Source organism: Furipterus horrens, unplaced genomic scaffold (genome assembly GCF_987537825.1).
Source record: "Furipterus horrens unplaced genomic scaffold, mFurHor1.1.pri manual_scaffold_17, whole genome shotgun sequence".
Classification (NCBI taxonomy): Eukaryota; Metazoa; Chordata; class Mammalia; order Chiroptera; family Furipteridae; genus Furipterus; species Furipterus horrens.
In genome coordinates this window covers 10,962,274-10,986,679 of record NW_028327187.1, presented here as the reverse complement: position 1 = coordinate 10,986,679, position 24,406 = coordinate 10,962,274, and the positions used below count along the sequence as shown (strand labels likewise).

Below are 24,406 nucleotides of genomic sequence, written 5' to 3'. Positions count from 1 at the left end.
TGCTTCCCAGACAAGGTAAAGCTAAAGGAGTTCATCATCACCAAGCCATTATTATGTGAAATGTCAAAGGGACTTACTTAAGAAAAAGAAGATCAACAATATGAACATTAAAATGACAACAAACTCACAACTATCAACAACTGAATCTAAAAAATAGAAACAAAATCCAACTAAACAAACCAGAATAGGAAGAGAATCATAGATATCAAGATCATTTGGAGGGTTATCAGCTGGGAGGGGGAAGGGGGAGAAATGGGGAAATGGTGCAGGGACTAAGAAGCATAACTGGTAGGTACAAAATAGACAGGGGACTCTTAAGAACAGTATAGGAAATGCAGAAGCCAAAAACTTTTATACACAACCCATGGACATGAACTAAGGGGGGTGAGGTTGCTGGAGGGAAGGGGGGTATTGGGCAGAGGGGAGCAAAGGGCAAAAAAATTGGGACTACTATAACAACATGATTAATAAAATATCCTTTAAAAAAAATTGTCCTAGAATGCCACCCGTCTGCCCAACTGTCCTCATCCGCGCACCTCCTCTGGATCCTGTGCTCCCGCACAGTGCACACCTCGCTCCTGTGTGAGTGGAACATTCAACTGTGTATAAACTGAGTATGCTCACGTGCCACGCTCTCTGACAGCTGTACATGAGCCTTCTGTGTCATCGGCGTCACTGTTCATTTGTCGTTTTGAATGGAAAATTTGCAAAATGTGAGTTGTCTTGGGGAGAGGGGGGAGTCAGCAGAGTACCTGTCATTTAGAATTCTATTTTATTGGTTTTATTGTCAAAGGGAGAGGCCTTAGATTGTCTGTGCGAGCTCCTCATGCTGCAGATTAAGACTGTGAAATCCAGAAAGGGGAAGGTCATTCAGCAATCATTTATTGAGCATCTGGTGTGTATTAGCTGCTTTGAGGGATCTGAAGGTACACACTAAGGTACACACTGGATGCTTCTAGAAGTTCTCATTTAGTTGAAGAAGTACATTCTGGACAAATAGCTTTCATGCCAAAAAAAAAAAAAAAAAAAAAAGGAAGAAGAAGAAGAACAGAGAAAGTGCAGTCTGACCTGCTAGAGTGGTACAGAAGAAGGGAAGGCGAAGACTCGTGACAACACGGAGAGTGGCGTTTGAGCTGAAGCTCGCGAGGTTTGCAGCGATGAGGCCTGCAATGTTCCAGACAGAGGCCTTGGTCACAGGTACCCAGGCAAGCAGTCGGGAAGAGATGCTGTGTTGGGGCCAGTGGAGGGTGTTCACCCCTTCCCTCCCCCACAGCCCCCACTCCCTCTTCCACCAGGCTGACCTTACTGAGCTTCCCAGGTCTCACCCTGAATGCCGCACCCCCTCACAGAAGCCTCGTCTGGGCACTTTCTCCAGGCAGGTCTCCTCACTGGGTCACCCTCTGTCACTGCATCCTATTTATTTCCTTCACAGCATGGAGCAGAATGTGTATTACATCCTCAGTCATTTACTTGTCTGCCCCCCCCCACTAGACTGCAGGGTCCCCGAGAGCAGCACTGCTATCATTGGACGTGCACCAAGCACAACGCCTCTCACCACGCGCTCACCTGGCTCTGCTCTTGTCATTACGAGCGGAGGGGTGGTGATCATGAAAGCAAAGGACTGGAGTGCGGGGACAGTTGAAAGGATCAACAAGTTTTGGCAGGAGACTGGCTATGATGACCAAGGGACAGGAATCAGGCTTGGGGCCTGGGTGACTAGGAAAATGGTGGCACTTGAGACATGGGAGAAAAGGAAGAAAAGAGTCTAGGAAAAGCAGAAGTGGCCCTGCCCTGGCTGGTGTGGCTCGATGGACTGAGTGCCGCCTGCAGACCTGGGAGTTGCAGGTTCGATTCCCAGTCAGGGCACATACCTGCGCTGCAGGCCGGGTCCCCAGTTTGGGGGGCACATGAGAAGCAACCACACATTGCTGTCTCTCCCTCTTTCTCCATCCCATCCTCTCTCTCAAAATAAGTAAATAAAATCTTTTTTAAAAAAGCAGGAGTGACCTAAAGAGAAGTCACAGGTGAGAGCGGGGATGCGGGCTTTCCTTGTTTCTAAGCCGCTAGGGCTGAGGAAGGGCTCTTTGCATGTCATCCTTGGGAGGGCGGGCTGCCCTGGAGGGCTGTGGGCCCTCAGTGAACTTGTGTCGGGCGAACATGGCTGGTCAGCGAGTGCGGGCAGAGTAGTTCTTGCTGAGAAGACAGCAGAGTGAGAAGAGCGGAAGGAGCTCAAGGGGCACCTGTGGCTGGCAATGGAAACAAGTCATCTCTGATGAAGCAAGCAAGGTCCCAGAGGAAACTGCAGGGACTCCGGAAAGGAGGCTTTTCAAGAAAATCAACCAAAAAGTCCCATTCACCACAGGTTTAGGCCTAGTCTGAGCTCTACCCTCCAAGCTGGAGCCAAGAACTAGGGCCTCCCTTCCCTTTTCCTGGGCACCTACTATGTGACAGACACTGTGCGAAATGCTGGAGCTCAGGAGAAGACACACGGAAAGATGGCGACAATCCAACGCGCCAAGTGTGGCGAAGTGACAGGCAGCACAATGTAGCCATTAGGGGCACAGCTGCCACAGCCAAACAGCCTGCATTTGACAGACAGCCCGCTGTGAGCTGCGGGACCCCCTTGTGCCTCAGTTTCCTCATCTGGAACATGAGGGTAATAAGACCACCTACCTCACAGTGCCGTTTTGGCAACAAGTGAATTAAAATGCATGAAGCACTTGTTATTGTCTGTAAACATAGTAAGCATGTTACAATGACAAATATTCTCTAGTCTAATAGAGCACAAAGAACCAAACTGCCAGTTCAACCCAGAGGTGGGAGGGAAGAAGAGGAGGTGCTTCAGGAAAGGCAGACTAGAAGGAGGGGAATTCTTGAATCCAGTTTTAAAATATTAAAAAGAGTCTCCCAGGTAAGCAAGGTGGGGACAGGGTGGCAGCGAGGGCATTTTTATGGGCAAGAAAAGAAGTGTGAGCAGCCCTGGCTGCTGTGGCTCGGTGTTGTCCTGCAAAGCTAAAGCTCACTGGTTCGAATCCAGATCAGGGCACATGTCTGGGTTGTGGGTTTGGCCCATCCTTGGGGCACGTAAAAGAGGCAACCAGTCAATGTTTCTCTCCCTCTCCCTCCCCCCCCCCCCAAAAAAAGAAAGTTAACAAAGACACAGGGTTGTGGTGCATTCCGGGAACTCATGGCGGGAGCACAATGGGGACGCAGCAAAAGATGACGCAGATGACACAGGACAGGAAGGCCAAGGCCTGATGGCAGTAGGGCCGTGCTAAGGAGCTTGGACTTTTCTCCTGTAGGTAACAGTGCCCCATGGGAGGGGGACAGAACTGGGACAGCACTTCAGATGACGAGTTCTGTCGGTGAAGTTGGGGATGACCGTGGGCACAGGAAGGCCCATCAGAACGTCCTCTTGCACAGACGCTTCACTGCGAGCAGGCACACCTGAGTCCTCACACCGCCCCCTTTCCTGGAAGTGTGCTGGGTCCTGCTGGTTAGAAAGCCAGGGACAGGGGAGGGCTAGGACATGCACGTCGTTCACCAGGCCGAACGTGGAAGGCACTGGTGGGTGTCAGCCTGACACGGAGCATGGCTCTGCGTACCCAGTCCCGGTGGGGTTCACTACTGAAGCCCCCCCCCCCGTGCTCTGACAACACTCGCACCCCCACACCCTGTTCACTGGGGAGGGACGAGGTGCACAGCAGCAAGTTCAGCTATTTCTAGGAAGTGATGGGGGAAGAGAGAGGCTTTTGAGGAAATTGGATTTTGAGCTTCCGAAAGTTATTTGCGGTGATAATAAAATAGCTCAGAGGCGACACAGAACCAACTGAATGGATAACAGGATTAATGGAATTGAGGTCATAAAATCCTACGTGGGAAACAAGGACAGGACAAAACTTGGGGAGACTGATGCTGACCAAGCCCCAGGTGGTTCACCAGGCACCTAGGTGCACTGCTAACCCCAGCACTTTTTTTAAAGAGTAGTTTTATATTTATTGAATCCAGAGCCAGAAACAAAGCTGCAACCCAGGTGTGTGCCCTGACCAGGAATCGAACCCACAACCTTTTGGTGTATGGGACAACACTTCAACCAACTGAGCCACCTGGCCAGGGTGCAAAGCCAGCACTCTTGTCAAATGGCCTTGAGAAACCTAACAGCTCTGAACACCCACTCAGCTCATTTCTACAAGGTTTTCTGACAGCTTGGCCTTCTAGTGATTCATGGTCCCTATGGAAACGGTTCTACTGCCCTTTAGTACTGACCCCTCTGCTGGAGCCCGGGGCCCTGTTCAACCCCATCCTTTCTTGCTCTAGTCTCTTCCCAATCCTGCAGCTCAACTCCCACTTTCTTTTGCAGCTGTTATTAGGTTCATCCTTGAGCACACTTGTTTTGGATAAAGGCTTTGCTTTTTAAAAAATTATTTATTTGTTCATTTATTTATTTTTAGAGAGAGGGGAAGGGAGGGAGAAAGAGGGAGAGAAACGTCCATGTGTGGTTGCCTCTTCCATGCCCCCAACTGGGGACCTGGCCCGCAACCCACGCATGTGTCCTGACTGGGAATCAAATTAATGACCTTTTGGTTTATGGGATGACGCCCAACTGAGCCACATTGGTCAGGGCTAAAGATTTTGCTTTTATTAGCTAATTTCTGGAAGTATTTCCACCTTAAGATAAAGTTGGTCATTTGTACCTGAACAAATACTTTACATAGTCACAAGAATCACCCTATGCATGTTTTATTAGAAATTTAAGATTTGTCGCAGATGAGGAAGCTGAGGCACCATGGGCTATGTGGTCAGCAGCAGATCCGGGAGAGGGCCCAGTGTTGACCCTGGGTGGAGACGGGGCTCCGGCCATCAGGTCACAGCAGAGATTAGGGTTAAGGGGTGCCTGCCTTCCGATGTTTCCAAGTTGCTGGGGGCTGGATTTTCTTCAGCTGCACTGCTTTCTAGGAGGGTCAGCAGCTGTGAAGGGTCTCAACAGTGTGGCTATGAGCCAGCTTTTTGTCCCCTTTGCACTCAGGAGCAGGATTTCCTTTGACCCCACAGAGCACTTTGGAGCCTCCTTTTCGCCAGGCCGCCTTCCAGAGAAAGAGAGAGCATACGAACTCTCAAGCACCGCCAGCCAGTGAGGCGCATCGTCCGTGGCGTGGGCCAGCGCGCACACATGCGGTTGGTAGCTCATTCACTCAATCGTTGCTCTTGACCTTAGGACAGTACTTCCTCGGGCTTCTCCCCACGAGTTGCAGTGACATCAACCACGTCATCAATGCGTGGGATGAGCAGACATCTCTTCGGAAAGCTGTAGAGATGACCACGACCCCACACTGCATGCCGCAGCCGCCTCTGCCCCCGCTCCCACCCCCACCATTTTCTCCTGAGCAGTCAGTGCTTTCTGGGAACACGGGGAGCAGTAGGGCAGCTTTTTGTCACCCTATTCCTGACTCAGTTCTCTGCTGCTGACTTGGCCCTTGCTCTCTTGAAAAAACAAACCTCTTTGCTGCAGCAGGCACCTCTTATCTTGTGTACTTTTGGGGAAAATGTCAGCATTTCGCCACCAAGGATGTGGGACCCCTTCCCAGAGCCAGTTGGTGCTATGTGAACCAGTGTTTTGGGGTCTGGGGTGGAAGACAGCGAATATAACTTTCGCAAAGGACCTGCTCTGACCCCAGGGGTCTAGAACCGTCCAGAGGAACGCCGGACTCGCTCAGCTGATGATCACGCAGCGGAGAGCCTCTCGGCCTCTGTGCACAGGTCTGAGCCATTTCCCCACTGCCCTGACCCCAGGCCTCCCTTCCCAACTCCTTCAAGAAGGTCTCTGAGTCACAGTTCATTGCAACTATCGTTTATTAAAAAATATATGTCTCCTTGGAAGGAACACTGGTAAACCAACTAGCGTCATGCTTGCTTTGAATCTTTGCTTTGCCTCCCTGGGAGGGGCGGAGGGCTGAGCATCGTTCCGACTTAGAGCACTGACTTCACCTCCGAGACGTGAACACTTCCTGCTCACCCTTCCTCGCCGGTCATGACCGGCCAGCGCTTGACCTCTCGCTGTCGCTCACCTAGTGTGCTGCCCAGGTGAAGCTGCTGCCCCTTCCTTACCCTCATCCTGGCCCCATGCTGGAAGCTGCCCTCACCATGCTGGTAGGAGAACCGGTACTAGATTTCCTGTTTGCCTGGCAGCGCTCCACGTGTCCTCCATGCAGCGTCATTCGCACCGCTCATAGCACAGTGGCCTGGGACACGCCACAATCGACCCCAGTTGGGGCCAAGCACGCGTCCATGCTTCTGTCCCGTGTCACGCCTCCAGTGTGGAGGTGATGGAGGCGTGGTGGCTTCAAAGGAGCACAGTGGGGCGGGGCCTGCGTCACACCTGGCACCTGCGTGTGCGGTCAAAGCAAAACTCCCTTGAGCACAATCAGCGCCATGTGGCTGCGGGAAAGAGCAACGAGCTTGCACATCTCGCTGGTGAGTCCCGGCTCCGCAGCTTGGATGAAGGGCACGCAAGCCCGCTTCCTCCTTGCAGAAACTGTCAGCTCCCAGCAGGGGCTGAGGGGGCCAGGGGAGGGGCTATGGAAGCGGCTGCGCAAGAAACCAAATCAGATTTCTCACTGGAGGGCTGGCCCAGCCCAGTGCCGTCCCATTGTCCAGCTGTCCCTGTCCCTGTCGGTGGGTCCCTGAAGGAGCCTCAGCTGAGCCCAGCATGTCCCGGGCGGGTGAGTCAGGGTCGCACTGCAACGCGGAGCCCCGGGTGCTGTGCTCGGTGCTCACCCGCTGCCACTTCCCATGCCGCGCCCGCCCGGTCTGGGTCACCTACTCGGTCACAAGGCCCGGCGACTCCGCAACATCCCAAGCCTTTCAGACACTGTCAAACCGGATTCTACGCATTCACTTAAATAGTCAAAGTAAAATTGGGAATCATGAAAAGGCTGACACAGTAGCACAACATGGTTTTGGTTTAACAGCAGCTTAAAAATGAACAAAAAAGGAAATCTCTCATGCAGACACATCAGGTGGCATAAAACAATAGGCAATTTAATATGGAGCATCACTAGCCATTCTTTCTCTCCATCCACAGCGCGCCGCGCCGAGAGGGCGGCAGCTGCTTCAGCGTCGGTGTGCGGCCCTCCCACCCCAGGCCAAAGCCCTTTGTCGGGGGCCTCCGGCTGCCCCTCCAGGGAAAACCCCATTTCTCAAGAGAATGACCAAGTGCGCGTGCCCTTGGTTCAGCGCTTACTACCACTTTCAACCCTCCGCAACCAGTTGGGATATAAGATGCCATCTGATGGGAATATGAAAATTAAAGCATTTCTCTAATAACACAGTACCATTGATGAAGTCTCCATAGATTTTCTGGTCCAAAGGTGTGTGAGATATATATATATATATTATATGAGAGTGTATAATATATATATATATAATAATTTCTATATATTTTAGATAAATTACATATATATATCTGTATATAAATAAGATACTTTCTATCGCCATGGTGTCACACCGTTCAGAGCCGCATGACAGCAGAGCAGACCGGCGGAGGTGCCTGTGCTGAGCTCCCTTCAAAGCCATGCAGCTGTGCAGAGTCTGTCTGTCCATCAGTCCTCCTCGCTTCTCTTCGCTTCTGCTTGACTGTTATGGAAACAATGACTCTGATGGATTTGCACCTGTGCTAGTGCTTGGGAAAGGTCCATGCAGGAATGGGCACAGTCACGTGATGAGTGAGATGGCATCATCCCCCCCAAATAAACTCAAACAAAACGAAAATTTAAAAAAAACAGAACAGGACTAGAAAACTCATTTTTTTTTTTGATATATCTAAAAAAGGGGACAAGAACAGTAGTCACTTGTTCTCCCCGTGGGGACAGGAATGAAGAGGGAGGAGGGAACAGGGGCTGGATTTCTTCTGTTCACAAGAGAAAGGGCGGAGGGGCTTCTTCAGAGTTTTTCAGGGGATGGGACCCAAATGTAGTGCCCAGACTGGTCCTCAATGATTTGTTTGATTTTGTTATAAATCTCTTCCAGTGAGTCACCCTGTACAATGGCTAAAGGGAAGAGAAAAACGTAATTGTTACTGTGGCCCACAGCACCCACCGACCCCCAGCAACCCGGCCTGTCCCAGCAAGCCTACCACCAAGCCCAGCCCACAGCGCCCACAACGCCCACAGCGCCCGCAGAGCCGCAGTCACTGGGTCGCTATCTGTGTGCCTAGGGCAGCAAGGGGGAACTGGCAGGTGCTCCCAGCTCAGGACTGGAGGTCAGTTTGCTGAGAGAGTGAGACTAAGTAGCAACGCATAGGAAAATGTGTTGCTCACAGGACTTTGACTGAGTGCCCATTAGATGCCACAGCTCGCAGCCGTAACCAGAAGGCTGGGGAAATCCCACTTATCCACAGAAAGAGCTGGAAGCCAGAATTTCTGGCAAGAGGTGGTGCTCCTGGGGCCATCACATCTGCTCTCTTTCAGAGGTCAACCCAGCACACAAGGACACACATGCTCACAGGGAAGGGGGTTCCGAAACGCTAGACCTCAGAGGCCACTTAGGGATTCTGTCCCGGTTAACCTAGTAGCGACCCAGCGAGGGTCTACTCTGCACCAGCCCACACATCTCTGTCACCGCACTTCGAAAGGTGAGTGCGGTAGCACAGACACCTTGCCAAGTCCTGAGGAACTGACCTCTGCAGTCACACGCGCGCGCACACACACAGACAGCTTCAACACCACAGCAAGGGGTCACCATCGACAACAAACGTTTCTTCAACACCTAACACATGCAAGGCCCAGCCCTGAACATGGGGGTAATGAAGGGATGCGGAGCGCCTGCGCGCTAGAAGGCGCACGAAGATGAAAAGAACAAAGTGATCCAAGGCAGGGTTTGGTGATGGCAGTTGATACTATACTGGCTGAAGAGCTCTGGCAGGCTGCAGGCCATTCGGGTATGAGCCCCAAAGCACCCAGAAACTCTGTGCGGGGTGTCTACACCTCAGGGAGCCCCTCCGATGACAGGCGCTGGTTGGTCCCATGTGCCCGGACGGCGCGGCTGGGCCGCTTACCTGTGAAGTACTCTCCGAATTCCTGCTCCAGTTTCACGGCTTTGTCATAGATCTTATTTGCTTGTTCGTATGTCTGCCGTCGGTTCATTTCCCTGCCAAAGACAGAAGAGAACAGTACAGTATGCCCTCACTTATCGCAGGTATTACGTTCTATTCCCACACACTTATAAGCCATTCCCAGTCCCTTGTCAATCTTTCCCACTCCCTTATTAACCTTTCCCACACTCTTATAAACACTAGTTATGTTCTTAAACATATTCTACACTCTTAAACTTACGTAACTTTAACAACATACGTATACAGTACCGCAAAATCCCGCGATATAGTGAAAAAGCCACGATAAATAATTAAATATAATATTTTAAAAAATCCCGTGATACAGTGAGGCCTCGATAAGTGAATTGCGATATAGAGAGGGACTACTGTACTGAACAAGACTCTCATCTGGTGAAAATAAAGAATTACTTCACCCCTGGCTGGTGTGGCTCAGTGGATTGAGCTCCAGCCTGTGAACCAAGGGTCGCAGGTTCGATTCCCAGTCAGGGCGCATGCCTGGGTGGCAGGCCAGGTCCCCAGTTGGGGGCACATGAGAGGCAAACACACATTCATGTTTCTCTCCCTCTTTTTCTCCCTCCCTTCCCTTTGTTCTAAAAATAAATAAATAAAATCTTAAAAAAAAAAAAAAAAAAAAAGAATTACTTCAGGCTCCACGGCAATCTGCTCTGCTGGTGCCTGAGAGCAGTGTGGCCCATGGCTAGGCTTTGCTCACCCCGCAACACATTTATGGGCGCTCACAGCAGGAGTCCTGAGGTGCCAGTTCTGGCTGCACACCTCCCGCTGGGCTTCCATCAGGCGGACAGCGGCCCCACCCAGCCCTCCGCTTTCTGCCTTCTGCCCAGGGCCCTCCCCCAGCTCGAGCGTCTGAGCCTTGCGAAGACTTACATAAGTGCTTCAATGGACTTGGGCTTGATGAAGACGGCGATGGGGAAAAGCTGTGATTGCTGCAGCCTCTTGATCGCATTGCCCGAAACATCTAAGATGCAGTGCTTGCCCTGGAAAGGCGACGGCGCACGTCAGCCCCCCCACTGAGCACTCACCCAGTGGCAACCCCAATGTGCCCCTGGGGGGAACCCAAAGAAGCCTAAAACATTCTCCCCCAGAGGTACCCAGGCTCCACATTTTGCTCCTACTACCCAAAAAAGGCCAGGCCTGCAGAGGGGTCCCTACTCGGGTGGGGGACTCTCTGGGGTGAGCTGCATGGAGGAGGAGACAGGCAGACACTTTCATGCAGCAGCAGGGAGGCCCGGTCTTGCTCAGCAGCATCCCCACCAGGCCCGGAGCATGAAGAGCAGCGGAGCCTGGGCAGGGGCAGTTCCGTGACCCCGTCCGTGGTGTGTGCTGGGCAGGGCCAGCTCCCGTCCTTACCCTCTCTGCAACTGCTCGCACGGACTGGATGCTGGTCCCATAGAGGTTATCATTGAACTGGCCTGCCTCGATGAACTTGTTGTCCTGAATGTCCTTCTCCATTTGCTCTCGGGACACCACAAAGTGGTAGTCCTGGCCATCCACCTCGTTGTCACGCCGAGGCCGGGTGGTGTCTGAGGGAAGAGAGGAAAACACTTTGTCTGGAGCCCAAGGGCTAATTGATTTAGCTTCAACTGGACCACCGAGGTGGGGTTTCCCAGACCACGGCCTGGCACAGGTGCCAAAGGTGGCACAGGAGCCAGTGAACCTAATGAGCTGTCCAGCAGGCCACGTCAACACCACATGGGCTGGGCCCCCCCACATCCCACCATTCCTGACCATCGGCACTCAAATGTGTACAAGGGAGCAAGCCGGCCACTGTGACATCTCAGTCCTCTCAACCCCATCAGCTCCAGGGGGAACTGAGCGTGGCCGCATCTCAGCTAGGGTATGAGATGTGCTCTGTTTCCATGGCAAAGCTGCCCCCCCCCATCTATAATACATCCGAGTGACAAATGCCAGGGCACCAATACCCCCCACAGCCAAAGCCGTCCCAGGCTCTTACGTGGCACACAGGATCCAAACTTATGCGGGAACTCTGAGATCAGGTCATCATTGACTCTGTCCTTCATCGGGCCCAGGATGATCACGGGCCTTGCATAGTGAACTGTGGAGAGAGCGCGCAGAGGCAGTGAGCGCCGCCGCACAGGCCAGCCTGCTCTAGCCGCACGCCTGCCCAGAATGCTGTGGCTCGGAGCCACTGCTCACACAGGGCAGAGTGTTGCCAGCCATTTGCTGGCTTTTAGCTACAAAGACATCAAAGAGCCTTTATGTTGAGAATATATAAGGTGGAGGCAAATCTGAAACCTGAACCATCTTCCCCTTCCAGAAGATTCAGGAGAAATCTCTGCATGGGCACCAGCAGCTGGGCAAGGTTCTTTCAGAGCAGCCACCGAAGGGAGGTGACTAGGATCTCCCCCCTTTTAGCAGTGGCCACGGCCGCTGAAATTGCCCTCTGCCATCTGTGTAAATCTGCCCTATCCTTTGGAAGGCACCCCGGCAGCGAGCACCGGTGGGGCAGCGGGGCGGGGGTGCACACTAGGAGGCCGCCCCATCTCTAATGAGGCACCCAGGGGCCGCACGCCACAGCCCCCCCTGTGTTGGGCCCCACGAGTGCAACACTGGCTGGAAGGCGACACTCAGAAAAGGGCTTACTTTCTTGCCGAGTCACTGGCTCATATGACAAAATAGCATCCTCTTGTCCTTCTGCAACAAAAAAGGAGACATGTCAGCGACACTTCCTAATCTGCCTCCCTGTGTCTGTGACGTCCGTCATTGCCCCCACTCCCACTTGTGCCAGAAAACAGCTGAGTCCAGCCATGCCTGCTCACACCTGCCTCGGGGGCCTGCCTGCTTCCCAATGGCCAAAGTGCACGGGAAGGCCTCACCGCGCCGGGACAGGAGCCAGCGGGGCTCTTACTCAGCAAAATATAGCTGAGCAAAGGAACATGACCCAGAAATCACGAAGCCTGCACCAGAAACCACCCCGGTTTTTCAGGAACTGTTCTTACAGGCAACAGTCAGCTATGCTCAGTTGCCCTCGCGCTCTGGTGAGAATCACAGGGAAGCTTCGGCTGGTCGAGATAACAATACCTGTGTCCCCTCGCCTGCAGGCCGGGGAGCCAGGACACTCCTGCAGATCCCCGGAGCTACAGCCTCGCTTCGTTTAAAGGGTCTACCTAGCCCCCTTCAGTGGAAGAAGCATCCAGAAAAGTGGCACAAGGCTGGACGAAGGTCCTCAGTGCCTGCCCTTTAAGAGCAGTGCCCAGGCCTGCTCTCTCCTTCTGGAAGAGCTCCATATACCCTAGCAACGATGGGCTTTTCCCACAACAGCTTAGCAAAGCCACTCGGTGCTGGGTGGCTGGAGGTCCCAAAGCGGGGATGGTAGTGCTGGGGAAGGCTGTGATGTTTGCCTCAAGCCCAGGATGCCTGCTTGCAGGCTTGCACTGGGCTGAAGACCCCCAGCACACTTAACGCGGCCTCTAGCCACCACTCCGGAGAGGCCAGTGCTCCCGAAGTTGGTGGGGTTTGGACTGTGGCTTCTCTGGCTCCATCACGGGATCTCTGAAGGAAAACGGGGAGGTTACCTGGTCATATGACCCAGCTAAAAGGCCAGGACACCACGCCTTAATCCAGGAGGTCGTGGGGACCTGGCAAGGCAATTCAGGACAATATCCACAGGAGCCATTTTTCTTTTGGTCTTTAAGCAAATCTGTAGAACTGGCAGCACCCACAGCCCATAATGCCCGGGGCACGCCTTTACTTGCTGGGAGGCTTTTAAGGCGGGCTCCAGCCAGGACTGCGGGGCTTCTCCTCTCCTTTCATCCCCGGCCTAAGCCCCGCCCCTGAAGGACCAAACGGCCACAGCATGTCCAGGCTCTGAACGTGCGCATGGCTAAAAGAAGCACCAGCCTCCGCACGGAGACGGCAGCCATGCAACGCTGGAATGAGGGTGGCTGGGACACGTGGTGGAGCAACATGACATGGGGGAGAATGACACACACTTACTGGAACTGCTTTCGCTGTCACTGGTGTTGGATGTCACTCCCTCTGCAAGCCAACAAGAAAGAGACTCCGATTCAGAACACACCACTGAGAGGTCACACGCGGCACAACACTCAGGTGCTCCAGGAGCAAGACACTGAGCTGTCCAGCACGTCAGGTCACAGGAGACCTGCCACATCCAGGCTACCAAGTGGGGGGCATGGCCCCAATCCTGAGCCCCTGGCTACCTCATCCTAGTCCCCGAGTCCTCTTGGTCTGCCAAGTCCCTCCCTATACGCTACCGGCCTCCCCATTCTTGGGCAGCTTCCTCTTCATCTGGATCCAAAGACCTGACACTGATGGCTTCCAAATCCTCCGTCAAAATGAATCTCCCAAGGCTACTGATACGAAAGGCAAGGCAGAGACAGTAGCAATGCAAAGTCCAGGGACCGGGCTGCTCTTTCATTTCCCTCCCAGGCAGAGGTTCCAGAGTACGGAATCATGTGCTGCTCCCAAACTACGAGGCTATGCACTGGCTAGGCTGAGCAGTCACCAGGCAACAATGCTTTGGCCACCCTTCTGCCACCACTACCTAGAAGGATGGTGTGGCCCCAAGTGTGAGGGGCGTGCTCCCCCATCCACCAGAAGACAGACATGTCAAAACACAGACAGCAAACAACACCTGGAGGATAGGACAGCCCTGCCGGCCAGGCAGTTTGGCCCGAACAGAAGCCACCCGTCCCCAGGCAACAGGCGAATGAAGATGAAACATGAACACAACAGACTATGGAGAGAGACCCTGCTCGTTTCAGCCAAGATGACACTGTTGCAGACTGTGATATGCTGTGGCCCCCCAAGAAAGGACTGGCTGAATTACCGCCCATGGCTAGCTCCTGAGCAAGCCCCGCAAGGCACCTGCTTTTCTGTGTGCCTTTAGACCTTATGGGAGGAGAGTACATGCCTACAGAAGTACGCGCGCCTGTGTGCGCAGCGAGCATGCTAAGGCCATGTCACCTAGGTCCCATCATTTTCCGCTCTGGGATTGTTGTCTGAGAGGACAGGTCAGCCAGGGTTTTCCCGAGCTAAAGCCCTGCATAGATGCGGCCCGCAAGTGCCGCTGAAGCCTCTATCGGCTTAGTCCCTTCAAGAGGCTCTGGAAAGCCAGCTTGCGTTTGTTTGCTGAGGTCCCTGGACCTGCCGGGAGACCCCAGATGCATGTAGGGTAAAGGGCTTCCCAGTTCTCCTGTTCCGAGTTTGAGAGACTGAAAGGGCTCATTCTGAAGCCTGATTAATCTTTAGAGTTGGGTCACTGGGAAAAGGCTCCAACCAGTGGCACCCTTCACCTCAACAACAGGCTAGTGATGAGCTGAACGGTCACCCTGGAGAGAAGTACTTTCTGTCACCTCAATTACAAGGTGGGATGCCACGTGGTGGGCTGGCCACCACGTCACGGTACAAAAGGAAAACACAGACAGGACCGAGAGGCCTTCATTAGGGGATCAGGGATCCAGAGCCAAAGTGTGACATTCATAGCCACCTGTACCTCCTCCTGCCATGGCATTGGAGTGCCCACTGACACTGCCCTCCCCTCATCCTTCACCCGCACCCACGTCCCATACACCCCCAACCCCAGCGTGTCCACTCATGCCAAAAACACAGTTAATGGTGTGTAAGTTTCACTTACTCAGGTTCTTTGCTCCATAATAATCGTCACTTAACCCAGGGAAGTCCTGATTTCACAGACAGCAAGGACAAAGAAGGGCAGGAGGGAGGGAGGAAGGGGTGGGGGAGGGAGGGGTGGAAGGAATTGGGGAGAACAGAGAAAAGAGAGAGAAAAGACAGGGGAAGGAAGAATACAGAGCCAGGTGAGCATTAGTGACAGAAGTCTGAAATACTATGAGACCTACAGCTACAGTGAGGTTAAGGACTTTGCTACGGAAAGAACGTCTCAGGTCAGGTACCTGAACTTCACGTGGCCCGACCGGCCGCCAGAGGGCCTTGAAGTGAACAGCCTTTCTGAGGTGGTCTACAGCCCACAGGCTGACAGGGCAGGTGACCTCCCAAGGCATGGAGCACATGCTTTGACCGAGTTTGTAGTTACAGAGTGCAGGTCTCTGCTCTGCCCCTGAAATCACCGCTTCCCTCCACGGGCACATGAAAGGGCAAACCCCTATGTGTGGCAGGTAGGCAGGCAGAATTGTCGCCACAAGGAGCTCTCCCCCAGTACTGATTGGCTTTGTCCAAAGCCTTCAGGGGAAGCTTCATGCAGCCTAAGGCGTGGCCTTTACAGCTGACTGCCTTGTGAGGACCACAGGGGACGAGCTCAGCTTCCAGAGGATAAGCATGAGGCAGCTTCAGCTCTCAGCCAACAGGCAAGCCTGCCCTTTCTGGCTGAGCCACCCAGCAGCGCCCCCTTCCAGGCTCAGCGCACAGGCTCACCGGGACCCATCTGGTGAACTGTGCTGACTGTCTCCTGCTGTGCATGAACAGAACCAGTTCTACCTAGTGCTTCCGACTGTGCTCCCCAGGACGGTGAACCATAACCTTCATCTGGGCGAGGGCATTCTGATATCTACGAGCGACCACCCCCGACGGCAATGGCCTACACATCCCATGGCCATACATCAGGCTGGCCTGGAAAAAGGACATTCCCTATCAGAACTAGCCAGTCTCCAGCCAGTCCCAGAAGCCCAGGACCACAAGACCCCTCCTTGTGAGGCAGAAGAGAGGTCTACAGTTCACCATGAGCCTCGTGAGAACTATTCACCAGCCTGACCTGATGTTGAAGGTTAGGTCAGAGCAATCGACTTCTCAGGCATCTGACTACTTCTCAGGATTAAATTGGTCCATAAAAAGCTCATTTAGCACAGCAGTATGGCCTTTCCTACCAAAGCAGCCTTGTGTTTCTCAATAAATCTTTATTCGGACAATGCTGAGTAATCCCCCTTCATGTCAAGTCCTTCAGGAGGAAGGATTTTTTTCCTCAAAGCAGGCTCTGTAATGACTCTGTAACGACAGGGGGTCTTTGAGAGCCACGTGCACATCCTGTGGGCAGAGGCACGTGCGTGTGAGTCAAGAAGTAGGCCCAAGCCCAGGCATCCAGCAAAGGAAAAGGCTCTTCTCTTGACACAGATGAGCAAAGTTAAGGGAAAGAAAACACAAGAGGAGGAAGCCAGGAGAGCAACACTGAGTCCCTGGACCTGGTTCTCTTCGAAATCCAGTTTTCCAGACCTGACACAATGGCTGAGCTCAGCCTGGCACTCCTGACCGCAGCGCCAGGACTCCCTAGTAGGCCAGCCCGGGAACCAGTTCCACTCAGAGCCTCCAACATCCTTTCCGAGTGAGGACCTAGCCAAAAAGCCCCAGCGTCTCCCTGTGCAGACCCATTTCTTCCCTGACTCTGCCAACAAGCAGGGGCGCGCGCACACATGCACACATGGATACACCAGCGCGCACACGCTCCCAGTCCTCTCCCGAGGGGGCGTGGCGATGAGGAAGAGGGCGGGGCTGCGCGCCATCTGCTCTCTGTGCCCTGCTGCTACTTACGTTCCTGTACGCTGCTCTCCTGGGCCATGTTTTCTTTGCTCTTGTAAAATGGAAACTTTCGAGAGAGGCGGAAACTCTTTTTACGTTTCGTTTTGATCGACTGTGAAAGAACATGAAGATGGAGGGGAAGGACAGAAGAAAAAAAAAACAGAACAATGGATTTTAAAGCATGCAAGAAAAACTAAAATGGAGACAATGGTGAGCTAAATAAAAGACCATTTTTCACAAATGGAGGCTATGAGATTAAATGAAAGTTGATGTGAGAGGAAAATTATGTTCACAGGAAAATGTTGTGGGGATGTTAGAGGTTTCTACCTAATCCACACTCACAGCACTCACTAGTACTTCCTAAAGCACAAAGGTCACTGTAGCCTCCTGGACACATGCCCTAAGGTGCCACTGATAAAACACAGAGTCACCTACTCTGTGTCTCTCTTCCCTCTACTGCACCGGAACTTCTTCGGCCTGCAAAGCTCATGGAAGAACAGGGGTGAATGGAAACAGACCTCGTGCCTCATTTGGTCTGAAGGGCAGCCAGTCAAAGAGCTCTGGGCCTGGTGTCCCTGGCTGGATGGCGAGGCCAGATTCGGTTCAGGGTCCCTACGGCTCCGACACAGCCTGTGGCCAGGGAGACACCCTACTGTGGTTTCATGTGCCTGGAGGCCATCAGCCTTGCAGACAGGCCAATTCCACCACATCTTGAAGAGCCAGTTACCCGAAGGGCGGGAGTACCGACTGGGCACAGAGGCCGAGTGCCCTTGCTCTGCTCTCAGAAAGGCAGTCAGTGCCCTGATAGGACAGAGGGACTCTTTGGTGGTCCCCCGTTCTCTTATCCGCCAGACAGACTCCGCACTTCTGACTCTTCTTCACGGGTGGGGTGATTTCCTTGGGGATCCCCACTTACCCGGTTAGACTCAATCATCCCCGTCCTGGCATGGAACTTCACGGTTTTCAATCGAGCTCTTTCTTTCTTTTCCACCCTGTTTTGGAGTCAGAAACAAGTCCTATTACTGCCAGGGTACAGTCTCAGCAGTGGGTTGCAACAGGCACAGAGCCACTGTTGGGCTCATTGAGTCATAACCATCTCCTGAGCTCCAACTCCCTGTTAGGGACAGTAAAGCATACCCCTGCTCTCAAGCAACTTTATGGGGGAACCGGTAAAAAAAAAGGAAACAGAAATCAGTACCAAGGAGAGGCTGAGGAAGGCCTCTCGTCTTCATGGCAACTCACCTCTTCTTACTGGGGATCACGCCGATTTGTTCGCTTTCTCCATGTGGGGTCACCAGCCTTGCCTGCCACCACTCATCATCAGAGGCATTAATGACATGCAGGATGTCACCATAGGAGAAGCTGAGTCCCTGGCTTGGCAGGCAGCTGTCCCGAGTCCGGTCATAATCAAAAAGGGCCCTGAAATGCACAGTGACAGATGAAGGGATCGTCCCAACCCTCAATGCCAGCAGACCGGAGCGCTGAAAGGATGGCATTGGAAGGCCGAGCCAAGAGTCAGCGCAGACACAGCGGCCTCCCAGCAGCCCAGGCGGAGCTCTCTTCTGTCAGGCCCGATGTGAACACGTGGCCTGCCTGCAAACAGACATTTCATTCTCCCAGCATGGGGCATAAGGGAAAAGCCCCCTCCACTCCCATCTCTTCCCAGCTTCTAGGCAGTACAACATGCTCAATGGTCCTCTCCCTCACCCACATCCTAGGCACACAAATGAGCTCCACCAAGGAGTTTTCTCACTTGGCAAACATATCCTCTAAAAAGCAGTTTGAAGACATAAAAAAATGTTAACTACAATCCCAAACAATGAATGGTACAGCATTGTATTATTCAATGCTGTGGAGACATCACAGACAAAAGGGCCCTATGTCCTGGGGCAGCCAAGGACAAAGCAAAGGCTGAATTTGACTCACATGATGATAACATTGAAAGAGACCCTGTGAAGAAGTCTCCTAGTTCAGTCTGTCTGTCTGGGTGCCTGTCTCATCTGTACATATATGGAAACAGGCTCAGAGAGGAAGAGTAGTTTGATAGAGGTCACACAGCTAACATGGGACACAACCCACCCAGGTCCTGTGACAAGACATGTAGAGAAAAGAGACCACAGGGATGGTGGGAGAAGGCGGGGACGCTTGAGAAGGAGGCGGCCATCGGAGTCATAGGAAATGAGGTTGGAAGTAAAAGGTGCTGGGCAAATCTCAGAAGGCCCCTGAAGATCTGAGAGTGGGAAAGCGATACAGCAAGAAAGACTTAGGAACGTGAACCCGACCTCACACATGATGGGACAGCAGGGGAGGGGATGCGGTTGAAGACACATTTAAAGCGAAGCTACAAGCTCAATCCTTCCAGACCCACCGCCAACTTCGGCTCTGGGGAAGCTGGCCCTTTACACCCTGCTCAGGGGACGCACTCACCTGCGTGACAGTGTCAGCTTTTCTCATCCACCAGGTCTCTCCTCATAGGCAGTCCCTACAACCGGGTGAGCTCAGCGGGGAAGTCTGTATTTTTCTACTTGCAACCTAGGCTCTGACTGTCTTCTCTGGAGTCCCATTAACACCTTTGCGTGCACAGCCCGGCGGATTTCCCAGAACTAGTCTAAGATGCAGACATCTATCTACTTGCAATATGGTGCTCTGAGGTGCAGCTGGAAGCCGCCTCGCCAAGCAAACGATTTCTCCTTGTGCAGGCCCGATAAGATAACAAAATGTAGTAAAACTGGGGAGAGTGAAATACCCATTGACTTAAAACTTCCTGAAACAGGATCCTTAAGAAATCAGCGTCAGATTCCTTAAAAATTAAAATACCCAAACTCTGAAAAAGAAGCCCTTCATCTCCCTTGTCAAGGTGGGTCCTCAGGGCAGTAAGGAGAGAGGCCAAGGCCAGGTGGGGGGTTAGAGGCCCGGGAGACACAATGAAGTGCCTATGGGTTTGCAGCGTGCGTGAGGCTGCAGTCCATGAAGCAAGGGAGGTGCTCTGTCCATTGTTCCTACGAAGAGGAGCCCGGTGAGCACCTTATTCTAAGTGACAGCGAGAATAAGGCATTATGGGCTGCAAAGGTTAAAACACATGTAGGAAGAAAAAGAACAGAACTCGGATGAAGCACAAATTCGTATGGGAAGGGACAGAAGGAAGATGTTAAAATGACTAGGAGACACTGGGATGAGGCTGTGGAAGACTGGAAGGGAGAGCTCACTGGTTGCAAGCTTAAAATACAACAGGAACAATCCAATATATATCTTAGCAGCCCACGGAACCATTTTGGCAACAGCAGGAAGAAGCTGGGATACATGGTAAAGTTGATGTAAACATATTGTCTAGATATCAGGAATGCAATTCGTGTTAAAACTAATATGCCAGTTTACTTCCAAGATGAACTTTAGAGACCTCACAATATTAAAACATATATAATACGAGCTAAGCAAAAAAATAAGTGCAGATTCAAGTCAACAATAATGCCACGGCAAATGATGCTGTTTGACTTGTTTTTTAACTACAGGCATGTGTTCCTTTTACAACTTTCAAAACACCTAAGAAATTTTCAAAAGAGCTCTGGCTGGTGTGGCTCAGTGGATTTAGCACCAGCCTATGAACAGAAGGGTCGTTGGTTCGATTCCCAGTCAGGGCACATGCCTGGGTAGCAGGCCAGGTCACCGGTTGGGGGTGTGTGTGAGAGGCAACCACACATTGATGTTTCTCTCCCTCTCTTTTCCCCTCCCTTCCCCTCTCTCTAAAAATCAATAAATCTTTAAGAAATTTTTTTAAAGAAACTGCTTTCAAATTTGTTAACTGTTTTTCTTTTCTAACACATTTCTAAATAACTATTTCTTCTTGCTATTCTTTGGTTGTTGTTTTTTTTTACATCTTAGACATTATACATTTTCTATAGCACTCACCCACCCCTTCTCCCCAGTCTTCCCAATTTAGTTTTATCACATTTTTTGGTGAAAGAATACTTAATTTTATATTATATAAATGGTGTCAATAGATGACTACCCTTCCCTCCCTATAAGCTTTTTGTTATTTCTTTCCTGGTGAAAATAAATGCCTAATTTTTTTATTTGATTTTATTCCTATGTCCCTATTATTTTGTAGCTGCATTGTTTAACACACAAAGAGCTATTGAGATACTATTTCTTTCCATTACAGTAAAAATATTTGAAAGTAGTTAGCTTTGTGCAGCAAGAAAGAGAGAGAATAGGCAAGGGATTGATATTTGCAAATATGCTATTAAAAGTTTTAAGATTTTTAAACTACTCATATGCATTAATTACATTAAAGTATAAATTAAAATAATATTGGCTTATAGAATATTTTTAAAATATCTTCTTATTTTTATACTTTCATTGAATTTATTGGGGTGACATTAGTTATAGGGTCATATAGGTTTCAGGTGTACAATTCTATAATATATCATCTCTATACTGTATTGTGTGTTCACCATCCCAAGTCAAGTCTCCTTCCATCACCGTTTATCCCCCTGTTACTCTCACCTCTCTGCTCCCAACCCTCTTTCCCTCTGGTAATCACCATACTGTTGTCTGTGTCTATGAGTTGTTGTTTTCTTTGTTTATCCCTTTATCTTTCTACCCAGTCTCCCAACTCCACTCCCCTCTCAAAGCTGTCAGTCTGTTTGTATCTATGAATCTGTTTCTATTTTGTTTGTTTACTTTGTTCATTAGATTCAACATGTAAGTGAGATCATGTGGTATTTGTCTTTCTCTGCCTGGCTTATTTCACTCAGCATAATACTCTCCAGGTCCATCCATGCTGTCTCAAAAGGTAAGAAAAATATCAAGTCTAAAGCAAGAAAAATCACATTTAACATAACTCACAAATAACCACTCTTCAGATTGTTGTCGTATTGTATAACATTGTATAATACACACACAAACAAAAAATACATATTTCACTAAGCTGGAAACATGGTGTGCATATACAATTTTGCAACCTTATTTGTCACTTGATTATATCATTAAAATTTCCCATACAATTTAATATTCTCCAAAGCTACATTTTAAATTTAATTTTCTTTCTTTCCCTTTCTATTGAATGTATTGGGGTGACACTAGTTAACAAAAGTATACAGGCTTCAGGTGCACAATTTCACAGCACATATTCTATATACTGAGTTATGTGTTCACCACGTGAAGACAAGTCCATCACCATTTACCCGCCCATAACGTCCTCCACCTCTCCCCACACCGCCCCTTGGCAATCACCAGACTGTTGAGCGATACAATATTCTATTCTTAAGGATCTTCATTACTTAAATATTTGTGAGCATTGAATATGACCAGGCACTCTTCTAGGCACTTCTAAAAAGTGGGGAAATCAATACACCAAGCCCCTGGTTTGCATCATTTACTTGAGATGAGGACCAAGTCTGGCTGTAAGTTCCCTGTTAAACAAGGCAAAAAAGGCAATTTGCCAATTAGAAGTGGTACCCAGTTGTGTCTGCATTTTATCTGATGAGTTTGTGAATGAGAAATACTGAGCAACAGAACCGACAATGCTTTTTATACTGTGATTCTGCAAAGACATCGCAGCATAGTATTTTCATTTAAAATTCTGAACTATAAGATCATTGTCAGTTGAGAACATGAAAGATGAATTAACAAGTTTCCTTTTCTGTCAATCAGAACTGCAAATGGGAACAGCTCTTTGCAGAACACTGGAGCCTCAAGAGGTCATCTCGTCCCACTCCCTACCTATTAAAGGAAATTCCTTCCATCTTCTCTAAGTTTCCTTCCAGCTCTGGCATTTAATGTCTGGGTCTTTCCTAGGTCTTCTCTCTCAGGGTAAGCATTCCTGATTCCCTCACTGGCCCTTCCATTGTTATGATTTTGATTTGTTTTCTAAACCACGATGTGGACTCTCTCTCAATCCATTTTGTCTTTTTTTCTGCTGAAATGTTGTTTGACAAGCTAGAAAACTTCCTCACAGTGATGAGAGCCAGGCGCAGAGGTGCATAAAGCCTCATCTAGAGTTGGATGATAGGTGACTTTTCAGACATGGGCTCTTAAATCTTAGAAAAATGTCATGAGGTCTCAGTCATAATCATGCTAAAAAATAAATAAATAAAAGCTAACGCTCCACCTGGCTACGTGTAGAAAACACTTTTCTTCCACTATTTAAATACTCACTGAGTCCACTATGCATGGGGCACTGTGTTCAATGGATGGGAAGAACCAAGGCCTGAAAGCATTCAGGAGCATAGATCACATCCAGCTTGGGAACGCTAATAAGGAGGCGCTGACTTTTGAACGGGGGCTCAGTGAAGGTTCAGGGTTTGAAAGGACAGAGATGGGGAGAGGCCCTTCCGGTTAGAGGGAAACAGCATGAGCAGGGGTGAGCAGCCGGGGCGAACTGTGCCTGCACCTGGCCGCACCACGGGGCACTAGGGAGAGTGGCGAGCTGGGCTGTCTATGGACGATCTGCTGACGGCCAGCCTGCAGTCCCGTAGGAAGCCTGGCATGCGCTTAGTGGGCCCTGTGTGACTGGCTTCATTGCCTCAGCTTTTGTTTATCATCGCCAGGCTAAACTTCCACGTTGAAAGTAACCCAGTAAAAGAGCACAGGCCTGAGCAGTAAAGTCAAACCACCTTTGTTTAAAAAAAAAAAAGATTTATTTTTTAGAGAGGGGAAGGGAGGGAGAAGGAGAGAGAGGAACATCGATCGGTTGCCTCTCTTACGCCCCCAACTGGGGACCTGGCCCGCAACCCAGGCATGGGCCCTGATTAGGAATCAAACCCGTGACCTTTCAGTTCATAGTCCAGCACTCAACCCACTTAGCCACACGATCCAGGGCTCAAACCACCTTTTGAATGGCATACATTTCATGTAATCCAGAAAAGTATACACAGTAGGCTTCAATAAATTTTGAAAAAATATTGACTACCGACATAAGACCATTAAGAAGTACGCTCAACTAGCAGCCACCTAGCAGCGAGTCTCTCTTAGGAACAGCCTGGAAACCTAAGGAAGCGAAGGGAATTGGCACCTGGTTACAAATGCTTCAGGTTAGGCCTGGTAAGAAGATGAAGGAGCACCTTTCTCCAAAACATGGATACAACCTCCTGCCCGTCCTTGGTTTTTATCCTGAGGACAAGCACTAGAGAAACCCAAGGCCAATACCATACTTGCTGCTCCTTTAAAATCAATCACTGTCCTGAAACCGAAATCCTACTCATGTGAGGCCCAGGTGACACAGCAGGCACACTTCTCAGCCTGTGACTCAAACAGAGAGAGGGCAGGAGAAAAGAAGAAGGCAGCACCTCCTTGTCTCCAGACGCCTAAAGCAAGGCCTTAATGAATCATGTCACCTTGGTCCCGCCCCACGTGTGGGAGCTTATTGACAAGCTGGTGTGTTGGGAGACCAGAAGCCTCAGAAACCCCTTATGCTGTCTGAGTCTAGATAACAAAGAGTGTCATGGACACCTCCAAGTTACGGACTGGTCAGGTCACAGGGAACCCTGGGGATGGAGAGAACAGAGCTCACGGAAACATGGTCTGCAGCCTAAGATCACAGCGCGCTGTCCACATGAAAGATGATTCTCCAGCCCTGAATCTGTCCCTCCTCGGTTATGGCCAGGCAGCTCTGCGAAGCCAGGGAGAACCACATCCTGGGTGTTCCTGCCACTTCTCCAACATGGGGGCTGGGCCAGAAGCACACTAACTTATCTCACCAGTCCGGTCAAGAGCATGGCCCAGGGAACACGTGGCATGTAGCAGCGCAGTGAAAGCGGGCGATCTGGAGCCAAGTCGCACCCGCATTAAAAGCAGATGCTCTCTTCCTGGGGT

At 50.8% G+C, this 24,406-nt stretch overlaps 1 protein-coding gene across 5 annotated transcripts in view; it reads right to left on the bottom strand.

The window, feature by feature from the left end:
• Positions 1-5,832: 5,832 nt before the first annotated feature.
• DLG3 (discs large MAGUK scaffold protein 3) overlaps positions 5,833-24,406 on the bottom strand; it is a 54,248-nt gene continuing 35,674 nt past the window's right edge. For 3 of the 5 annotated variants that reach the window (XM_090265053.1, XM_090265056.1, XM_090265057.1), the window contains 10 exons: positions 17,837-18,013; positions 17,511-17,586; positions 16,607-16,706; positions 13,085-13,126; positions 11,732-11,782; positions 11,082-11,183; positions 10,478-10,650; positions 9,995-10,104; positions 9,053-9,144; positions 5,833-8,045 (listed from right to left, as the gene is read on the bottom strand). In XM_090265053.1, the coding sequence (XP_090121179.1) occupies positions 7,939-8,045; positions 9,053-9,144; positions 9,995-10,104; positions 10,478-10,650; positions 11,082-11,183; positions 11,732-11,782; positions 13,085-13,126; positions 16,607-16,706; positions 17,511-17,586; positions 17,837-18,013 (1,030 nt within the window). In that variant the 3' untranslated portion in view covers positions 5,833-7,938. Of the gene's footprint in view, positions 8,046-9,052; positions 9,145-9,994; positions 10,105-10,477; positions 10,651-11,081; positions 11,184-11,731; positions 11,783-13,084; positions 13,127-14,744; positions 14,791-16,606; positions 16,707-17,510; positions 17,587-17,836; positions 18,014-24,406 lie in introns of all 5 variants that reach the window. The other 2 variants (XM_090265054.1, XM_090265055.1) reach the window with 2 other exon arrangements.